A 10,606-nucleotide genomic window follows, 5' to 3' on the forward strand; every position below is an offset into this window, starting at 1 on the left:
AGTGTTAGACTTGAGCACAAATAGGCTAAGGGACAACACCCAGGCCCTGAGTTCAAGCCCCATGATGGACCAGAAAAAAAAGACAACCCAGAGGGTCTGATAAAGTGGTGCTTTTCTAAGCCCTGGTCCAGAGAACATAAATCATTTTTGCAGCAGTTATCTGACACCACACCCACATGTGTACACGTGCAGTAGCATTCCACAGCGTGTATGGAACCCCATTTACTCATCAAACCTTACTTGTGATCTTTTGTTTCCAATTTTCCCACTGTTAACTTCCCCTCACCCCCCCCTCCCAAAAAATCCACAGTAAGCAGGGTCCTGCTGGCTCATGCGGTCCTAGCTACTCAGGAGGCTGAAATCTGAGGATCAAAGTTCAAAGCCAGCCTAGGGAGGAAAGTCCATGAGATTCTTATTTCCAATGAACCCCCAAAAAGCTAGAGATGGAGCTGTAGCTCAAGTGGTACAGTGCTACCCTTGAGAAAAAAACAAATAAAAAAAAACCCTCAGGGATACCATTCAGGATCAGCACAAAAAAAGTACAGGAAATAATGGTACAAAGATCAAGAAGAGGAAGAAAATTGAGCAACGGAGACTGAGAAGTGGCCACTGAAAAGGGCAAGGAGGGGGAACCATTAAAGGAGGGTGTCATGGAAACCAGGGGAAAAGATGCCAGGGAGGAGGAAAATAATACAAAAGAGTGACCACAGGCCAGCTTCTTCTAACAAGACAAAGAGCCATTTTCATCCCTTAGCAACCAATGGAAATGGAGGTACGTGGAAGAAAATAAGCCCATAGCTTGAAATGGGGGAGCTACACATAAAAGTCTCTAATAGCCTTCTTCTTGCAAAGCCCATTAGCCTCTTCTGAATACCTTAGGTATCCAATTAGAGCAAATACATATTTCTTGCATGAAGGAAAGGCCAGTGTCTCAGAAAATGAAGTTTTTTTCTAAAAAGAGAAAGAAATGCTGGTTTACATCAGGCTAAAATTGCTGTCCGTTTCAAGTGTATCCAAACGGAAGAAGCTAGGACGATGAGAGGAAATGGGGATGGACCACAGAACAGGTTTTACAAGAATGAATCTCTACAGAAAACTGCAGCTGACTAGTGAAGAGGCTGGTTGGGATGAACACGACTGATTAATCTCTCCTTTCATTTTTCTAATCTGCCTTGGTGCCAGAAAGAAAGATAGCAGCATAAATTTGTATCTTTCGGCAAACCATTCAACAAGTATTTATAGAGTAAACGGAGAAAAAGTGATCTGGACAGTAAATCTTGTTTTTAAAAAAGGACTAAAGCGCTGGGAATGTGGCTTAGTGGTAGAGTGCTTGCCTAGCATGCAGAAGCCCTGGGTTCAATTCCTCAGCACCACATATATAGGAAAAGCCAGAAGTGGCACTGTGGCTCAAGTGGTAGAGTGCTAGCCTTGAGCAAAAAGAAGCCAGGGGCAGCGCACAGGTCCTGAGTTCAAGCCCCAGGACTGGAAAAACAATGGACTAGAAGTCTGGCGCCAGTGTTTTATCCTAGTTTTTCAGGAGGCTGAGATCTGAGGATGGCAGTTCAAAGCCAGCCTGAGCAGGGAAGTCTATGAGACTCGTATCGCCAATAAACCACGCAGGCATTGTGGTTCAAGTGGTAGAGTGGCAGCTAGCCTTGAGCACAAACAGGCTCATGGACAGCACCCGGGCCCTAAATGCAAGCCCCAAGACGGGGGAAAAAAAATCGCAGTCATGAAAGGAGTAGGAGCAAGTGGCCAAAGAGGAGCTGAAAGGGTGTTTCTGCAGACAAGTCCATCAACCTCAGGACCTCAGCCTGGGCTCCCTTAATCCCTACTTAGTGGGCCATCCATTGTTAACATCATCACCACCTGAAGGGCTTTCTCTGGGATCCCCACCCCCCAAGCCTATACCAAGCCTGGTTCAATCTAGCCCAGGGTTTTGCATGAAACCCAAGACCCCAAATCTTACAGGGCTTCCTGCCCATGACAATCTGCATTCGAGTCCCTGTTGTTCCTTGAGCCAGACAGCTCTATGCTTCTCTGCTGGCACGGCAGCTCCCACTGCTACTGCATGCCTGGTCCTCTTAAGCTCTGTGGGCCCTCCATTGCCTGGGAATCACCAAACCCCTCAGGAGCCCCACACCCACCCATTCAGTTCACTGTGTCTTCTTTGCACATGATCTGCACCCCTTTCCACTCTTCCACACTCTTCCACTACATCCCACTCTCTTCTGAATGTCCCGCTGTGTCCTGCTCAAAACCATAGGGATTCATTGGGTCTAAAGTCACACTGTCCTCTTTTGTCATCCTTCAAATGGAGGCCAGTAGATGATCCAGGGTGGACTCCTGAGAGGCAGGTTCCTAAGAACCCCACCCCCCTTTCCTCCCTTCCTCACCAATGTCCTCCACTGTGCTCTAATGGCGAGTGGAACTTCCTGGCTGGCTGATGCCCATGTTTTTTTCATGTGACCTGGCTATGGGATTGTTTTTCAACCTACCTTATGAAAGAATTAGAGTGCAGGCAATCCTGGATTCCAGTGGGGATAGTTGGGAGTCCTTGGACTAGCTGCAACCAGTAGCAGAGTTTCTTGGGGGAGGGATAGGTTCAGGTACTGTCGGGAGCTGAGCCTGCTGGTGCTGAGCTCCCGTTGTTCTTTTCTCTGTCTTTCATCAGGGGAGGGGGGCAGAGAGTGGTGTCAGTCCACAGATGAGATTCCTTGTCAACAGAATGTTGTCTGGAAGCTGGGCACCAGTGGCTCATGCCTGTAATCCTCACTTCTCAGGAGGCTGAAAGCTGAGAATCATGGTTCAAACCCAGCCTGGGAAGGAAACTGTACAAGACTTATCTCCAATAAACTGGGAAGTGGAGCTGTGGCTCAAGTGGTAGAGTGAGCACTAGCTATGACTTAAAAAGCTCAGGGACAGTGCCCAGCCTCTGAGTTCCAAGTCCCAGGACCCACAACTTCAAAAAAAAAAAAGATGGCCAGAAGCAGCAGCAGAAATTTAAGGAATCCACCCGGGGAGAACTTCCCTTCACCAAAGAAAACAGGATTGGCACCCCTTGAATTCTCTTGTTGGGCACAGAGCACCAGACATCCTCCCCCACCCCGCTCCTCTAGCTACAATAGAAAAGAAATTGGTGGTGCATTGGCAATGAGTACAGGCCACAATCTGGCTCTGTGAGGTAAGGGACAGGTCAGTTGTGGTAAATGGACTTTTTCCCTTTGGGAAATATTTCAGCCCATTTCTTCTTTCTTGTTCATCTGCAATGAAGCTGATTGAAAAAAAAAATCCTCAGACTATGACCACACTGCTTTATAGCTTTTCACTATATTTTTCTTCTTTTCCCTTTACATCTTCTTAAACTACTTCCACAGAGACGTAAAATAATACTACAGAGACATTAAGATAGATGCTGATATACATATATATATACATACATGTATGTATGTATGTATTTGTATTTTTTACAGACATAGAAGGCCACAACATGTATTGTTTGGTGAAAAAATACAGCATATAGAATAGCACTTATATTTAATCACTTATCTATAATATATATCTATCTGTGTACATAGGAATAGAGAAATATCTAGAAGGACATTCACCAAAAGGACTGACAATGGTTCTAGAAGGGTGGAGAGTTCTAGATCACTTATACTTTACTTGTTATAATTTGCTCTACTAGGCGAACACTTAACAATGAAAGATGCCATTTTTATCAAGAGAATAAAGCCATCAAGGAAATGGGCACACACAGAAAATAGAATCTTCAGCAATGGGAGAGAAAGTAAGAATGGAGAGCCGGCCATCTTCTTCCACTCTACTGGCTGCTATTCCAGACCCTTGCTCCATCCAAAAGAAAACAGCTTTTTGGATTAATTCATGCAAGTTAGACATCCTCCTCCCCTAATTTCCCAGTCAATCTAGGGAAGGGCTCATTTAAGGCTGGGGGCCAGCACCGTACTGTAGCTCAGAGGGGCCACTGGGTTTGGCAGGCCTTGATCCCTGCTCTCTATGTGTCAGCTCCTGTAGGGTGATGAGCAGATTCTCAAACACTTGGGTCTTGTTGCTATTTTCACAGGTTTCTTTGGAATGGCCATCCTCGCCACAATTGGAACAGCCTGTGGTGTGTTTTCGCTTCCTGGCTCTCCTCCCATCACCATGGCTGGTGGAAGGAGACTGAGTGGAGGAAGTGCTGGGGGAATCAATGAGCAGCACTTGGTCCTGATAGATGTCTGGGATGGGAGGGGAACCCAAGGATGAGAGTGGAGGGTCCTGCGATTCTACCAGGATCACATCCTCATCCGAGTCATCCAAGGTATCGTCTATCTCTATGACATTGCAGTCAGCACTGCTCATGGCGATTGGGGCGTCGTCCTCAAATACCACAGGGTTGCTTACATACTCCACCTCTGACTCAGATCTTTTGGACTGCTTTGGTCTAATAAAAGTGTCATCCCAATCTTCTTCCTCCCTGATCATCCTGATTAACTCCAGGAAATCAGGAAGATGCTCGGGCTCATTTGCATACACCCTGAGAAGCCCCTTAAGCCTGCAGTGCAGGTCCCTACTGAGCTCAGCCCCTACCAGGAACTGGTGCAGGCGAGTCTGGTTTGCATCGCTCTCGGACAGGACACCTGCCTGGATAGCATTTTGGAGTTGCACCTCTAAACGGATCACATAAAGGGAAGCTTTCTCCCCCTGTGCCTGCAGCGTGTTCACAAATTTCCCATGGGCGGTCACGGTGCTTTCAGATTCCCCAAACACCAATTTCATTGCTTGCAAAAAATCTGCCACGCTTAGGTTAGGGTTGGCAGACTGGAGCAAACGCATGACCTCCCTGGCAGGACCCCTAAGGGTTTTCATCAAACGCTTGAGTTTTTCTTCCTCAGGGATATTCCAATCTGGCAAGACTCCATTGACTTGGATCAGCCAGTTTTCAAAAGTTTCTTCCCCCTGGACTGGCACTGCCTTCCCTGAGAACAATTTCAAGTTTCTCTCTGCTATGTAGGTCATCAAAGGGCCCAGACTTCTCCCCAGAGATCTCAGCAAGGAATGGGCCCAAGGAGGCAAGGCTTCATTCTGTCCCTCATTGGCACCCACATGTGCAAGGATGTTTGCCATGCCTGCTGATGACACCGTATCTCAATACCAAATTCCTGGGCTTTTTTGGGGGGGGGGAGGGGGGAGGAGCCTAATTGGGAGTCTGTGTTCCTCTATTCCAGTGGGGTCTGTAAAGAAAAGAAGGGGGATAGTTAATAAGAAACCTATGGCAGTTGTGGTCACTCCCTACCTCAATAGCCTGCATTACAGGTTTTTTTTTAATCTGCCTATTCTTAAAATCTATCTATCTATCTATCTATCTATCTATCTATCTATCTATCTATCTATCTATCTATCTATCTATCATCTATCTATCTATCCTGCAAGCGATGGGCGATGACAGCCTTCTGCTGCTAGCCTCAGGTGGCTCTTAGGCTGGCTGGGTGCTTTCTGCAACCAAATCCATCACCCCTCCCCTCCCCCGCCAAGTCCTTCGAGAGGAATGGCAACTGTTGCTTCGAATTCTAGCTTTAACCGTGTATGGACTCGATAGGAGGCTCTTCAAATCGAGCAGAGGAGTCACAAATGCGTAGACATAACCTCGGATCTCAGTTATTTCATCATCTTCTGGCTTCAGCCACACCCCCTTCGGACCTCCCCATCCCTGTGTTAATTCTTCGCTTCGTACACATGCAGAACTGAGCGCACCTTGATTTGCAGCTTGTGCAATCGGTGTCGTTCGTAAGCAAGCTTGCCTCCGGGGTGCGGTGGACCTCAGGCTGCAGGATTCGTCGATTCGGGGGCTCCAGGTGTCCAAACTGCGCCACAGGGGAGGAGGCAGGGAAGGGAAGGGTCGGAGGTAGCCTCCCACGTCATCCTGCCTGCTCCCGCCTCCTCCCCCCCACTCCCCCACCCCCCGCCTCTGCTGTCGCCGGGCAGACAATTCCCTTGCCCATCTTCCCAACAGGACCCGCAGCGACCCTTCCCCATCGGAGCCCGTGTCATCATAGCCTACCAGATCTACCATCAGTTGCACACAATTCGATCTCAGATTCCGCTTTGATAGGCTGCTTTAGAGAAACGGAATAAGACTTGACACACCCACCCCCATCGTCCTCCCCAGGAAGATGTGACGAGATGCAAAAAAGGCTTCAAAATAAAGGGGGAGGGGGGAATGTTCAAGGCAAACCTTCTCCTTCGTCTGGCTTCTTCTCCTTCCCTTCCCCCAAGCAAGCAAATCTTACTCCCTGTGCAGCATCCAGGTGAACCCCACCTCCTCCCTCAAAGCAGCCAGGATTTCGGGGTGCTCCTTCCCTTCCCTTGCACTTGCCCATTCCCCAAAACCCTGCACCACCCAGAACTAGCGGCTTCCGCCCCCCTTCTCCTCGCACCAGGAAATCAGAGCTCCCCCCCCCCCCTTTACCTGTACACAGCTGTTGGGCTTGAGGGTGTTGGGGCGCCTACCGGTCTCGTTTCAGCCTACTGGTCCTGCAGTCGTGCCAGCACGGGAGGTGGGGGGGGGAGGGAGGACGCGCGTGGCGTTCGCTTTGAAGCGATCGAGGGGCGTGGGGGGGAGGGAAAGGGGCGGCTTTGCACGGCCACCTTGCGCCGGGTACCCGAGTGGAGATGGCACGGTTCCCTAGGCAGCCGCGGCAGCTTTTATCTTCTGACCACAGTGACAGCAGAGCGTGACGAACGGGCCACCGCAGCCAATCAGCGCAGTGCGGAGGCGGGCGCCGGGCTCAGCTTTGACCAGGGTACCCGAGAGGAGGGGGCGGCGGAGGGCGCAACAGGCTCCAGGCGCAAATGAACCTCTTGGATACAGGAAGCCAATTGCAGGTCACCCAAGAACCCAAGACTCTCTTCCCTCCCTCTTATCCTTCCTTTCTCCCGTGACTCAATTCTGTCTCTTGAACCAAAAGGCATTAAATTTCACGTGCAGCCGAGGGCGAATGGCTCACACCTGTAATCCTTATGACTCAAAAGGCTAACATCTCAGGGTAGAGGTTCAAAGCCAGCCTGGCCAGGAAAGTCTGTGAGACTGTGATCTCCAATTAACCACAAAAAGCCAGAAGAAGTGGAGCTGGGACTTACCATGGTAGAAGATTAGCCTGGAGCACATAACCTCAGGGACAAGCCACATGCTAGTGGCTCAACCCTGTAGCTACCCAGGAGTCTGAGACTGGAGGGATGGCAGTTCAAAGCTAGCCCAGGCAGGAAACTCTGTGAGATGCTTATCTCCAATGAACCACCAGAAAACAGAAAGTGGTGCTGTGGCTCACAGTGCATAGAGGACTAGCTAGCCGTCAGCAAAAAAGAACTCAGGTACCCACGACCGGACTTCAACCCCTATGACTGACCAAAACAAAAAAAACCCAACCCCAACAAAACCAGCTCAGGAACACTGTCCAGGCTCTTATACAATATAGGCTCTGTTTGGTGGTGAGGATTAGCAGATAACGAGATAGCCAACGAGGGTGAATGACAGTGAATAAGGTCAAAGTACTTTATATGTATTTATGAAAATAGAACAGTGAAACCTGTTGAGATTGCTTTAAAAGAGGGGTAGAGACAAGAAGCACACTGATGGATGGAATTTGACCAGGGTACATTGTATGTATGTATGTATATATGTATGTATGTGTGTATGTATGTATGTATGTATGTATGTATGTATGTATGTATGTATGTATGTTCTACATCTACAGAAATGACACAATGAAACCCCCTTGGTACAATTGATATATACTAATAAAAACCTGTTTAAAATGGGAAATGGATCTTAGTAGACATTTCTTCAGGATATAAAAATAGCAATAAGTACATGAAAGACTGCTCCATGTCATTAGACATGAGAGAATGCAAATTAAAACTAGAATGAAATACTACTTAATGCTGAGTAGAATAGCTATAATAAGGAAGTACAGTATAACGTGTCTGCAAAGAAGTTAGAATCCTCAAGTATTGTGGGTTGGATTGTAAAATCGTGAACTCACTTGGAAAACAGTGGAGAATTTCCTCAAAAGTGAAATAAAAAATTATCATATGCGTCAGCAATTCCATTCCTAGGTGGATATCCAAGAGTGATGAAAACATGTCTATACAGAACGGTATACTAACATTCACAGCAGTACATTCATAATCATAATAGCCCAAAGTGGAAGCAATCCAAACATCCATCCATTGATGAATGGACAAAAAGTACAAAATACTCATTCGTATTTATGAATGAAAACATGATGCTGCACAAATAGAAAAGAGCACCTATTGTCTGATTGTGTTTACAGACAGGTCAAAGACACCAATTCACCGAAATGAGAAGTATACTAGTGATTGTTACAGACTTCAAGAATGAAAACAGGGTGTCTAATAATGGGTATACTATTTCTTCCTGAGATTATGAAAATATTCTAAAATTGATAGTGATTATGGTGGTACATCTGTGGAGTTATATGAAAACAATTGAACTATACAAATTAAAAGAATGAATTTGTGTATTTACAGTGCATCATAGAAAAGCCGGCTTTTCAAAAAAGAATAATGGTAGTATGGATCTGTGTATATAAAGCTCAGACCTGCCTGGGAGGGATTAAAGTACACTGTTTGTGCATACATATAGAGATGATAAAGCTGAAAGGAAATAAGAACTATTAACACAAAAGTCAGGAGAGTGGGAACCAGGTGCCAATAGCTCATTCCTGTAATCCTATTCAGAAGGCTGACATCTGAGGATCATGGTTTGAAGCCAGCCACAGAAGGGATGCTTGTGAGACTCCTCTCCAATTAACCACTAAAAAACTGGAAGTGAAGGCATGATTCAACTTGTAGAGCACCAGCCGCGAGCAAAAAAGCTAAGGTACAGGACCCAGGTCCTGAGTTCAAACCCCACTACACGTGCGCGCGCTCGCGCGCGCGCGCACACACACACACACACACACACAAACACACACACACACACAGAGTCAGGATGTTGGGCTGGAGATGTAATTTAGCGGTAGAACATTTGCCTACCATGTGCAAGGCTCTGGGTTCCATACTCAACAGTGTAAAAAAAAAATGTTGAATGGTTCTTAAGGATAATTTTTTAAATGCAAATTAAAAGTTGAACAGAGCCAGATTTTTGAGCCCAGATGTCTAAAAGATTAATAAATTAAATGTCTCTCTGGTTAAAAGATGAAGTAGAGATGGAAAGAGATTTGAGTTGAGAGGACAATGAACTCTAGAAGGCTTTGAAAAGGGAAAGACTTCTGGCTCTAAAATGTCGTCATTACAATTTTACATGTGGCCACGAGGTGGCAGCAGTGTGTTACTCTTGAGCTGGAATCACTTAAGTACTCGGCCCCCATAGCAAGCTTAGCTTTGGGTTTTCCTCACCTGTCCTGGGAGGGTTTTGCAATGCCATGGGCATTTCTAGGGTGGCTTTGATTCTTCCTTACAGCTGCTCTCCTCTCATTACCAACCCTGAATGTTCTCAACCCTCCTGGAAATCGTGATATAATGGTTCTATCCAGCACATTCTAGGCAGTGTGTCCAAGTGAGATTTCATATCTTCCATCCACTCCTCCCTTTCTGTATATCATTTTTCTGTGAGTTTTGTTCCATTTGCGGTAAAGTCTTGCTTTGTAGCTCAAGCTCACCTCAAACCACCATCCTCTTGCCTTAGCCTACGTGCTTGAAATTTCAAATATGTGCCACCATTATCTGGCTCTTTATACACTGTTACCATCTTCCATCAAAGTCATCATATAATTTCATGGAGAAATACTTCTGTGTCCATAAGTATGTATCTCTACAAACTAAGGAACATTTTTTATTTAAAAAAGAAGGGTACAGTGGGCCATACATGTAGTCCCAGCTATTCCAGAGGCTAAGGCTAGAGGATCTCTTAAGCCCAGGAGTTCAGGACCAGCCTGGGCAACAGAGATTTCTTCATAAACAACTTTTCAATGTCTTTAGTGTCTTTAGTACAGTACACTGGTGACTCTACACTATTTAAGATCTACATCTTCTCTCCAGTTTGCCAGACACAAGGCATATCCTCGCCATTTCTTACCTGATATTTTAGCTTATTTGCTTATCTCGATCATCTTCCTCTCACAATCCATCTTGCTATTAGGATGTACATCTTCATTCAAACCCCACCCAAGGAGAGGAATGGCCTCTTTTGTCAATCTTTTCCACCTTCTACCTATCATTAATATTTAGCTCAGATAGCTCCTCCTTGAAGAATATGTTTCTGGTCTCAACATCCTCTTCATTGTCTATCCACTATACATTACTTTTGAACATTCTGCCTTGTAGATTATGTATAGGTCATGTATCTGAGGTTCTCCCTCCCAACCATAGGCAGGGATAGTAACTCCACAGGACAAAAGCTTCAGCTCAGCCCCCCTAGAGACAGCATTGTTAGATCTTCTCTCTAAGCCCAAACTCAGCCTCTAAAACCTTTTTTTAAAATATAATCTTATTGTGAAGGTGATTGATGTACAGAGGGGTTACAGTTACCTATTTAAGGTAGTGAGCACATCTCTTGTCAAACTTGTTACCCCTTTCCTCATTT

The 10,606-nt window shown here is 46.1% G+C and overlaps 1 protein-coding gene across 2 annotated transcripts; it reads right to left on the reverse strand.

Annotated features, from left to right (window-relative positions):
- Nucleotides 1-3,870: 3,870 nt before the first annotated feature.
- On the reverse strand, nt 3,871-6,187 carry Zcchc12 (zinc finger CCHC-type containing 12). Of its 2 annotated transcripts, XM_048336427.1 has the most exons (3): nt 6,062-6,187; nt 5,755-5,864; nt 3,871-5,234 (listed from the first exon to the last, which is right to left on the reverse strand). In XM_048336427.1, the coding sequence occupies exon 3, from the start codon at nt 5,125-5,127 to the stop codon at nt 3,943-3,945; it is 1,185 nt and encodes a 394-aa protein (XP_048192384.1). In that variant the 5' UTR covers nt 5,128-5,234; nt 5,755-5,864; nt 6,062-6,187; the 3' UTR covers nt 3,871-3,942. The 2 variants fall into 2 exon arrangements, with proteins under 2 accessions (XP_048192384.1, XP_048192383.1); XM_048336426.1 differs by lacking the exon at nt 6,062-6,187 and having other exon boundaries at nt 5,755-5,910.
- Nucleotides 6,188-10,606: the final 4,419 nt, after the last annotated feature.

Source organism: Perognathus longimembris, chromosome 28, assembly GCF_023159225.1.
Source record: "Perognathus longimembris pacificus isolate PPM17 chromosome 28, ASM2315922v1, whole genome shotgun sequence".
Classification (NCBI taxonomy): Eukaryota; Metazoa; Chordata; class Mammalia; order Rodentia; family Heteromyidae; genus Perognathus; species Perognathus longimembris.

Excerpts from the sequence above, each read along its gene's own strand:
- Zcchc12 (XM_048336427.1), bottom strand. The coding sequence starts at position 5,127 with ATGGCAAACATCCTTGCACATGTGGGTGCCAATGAGGGACAGAATGAA.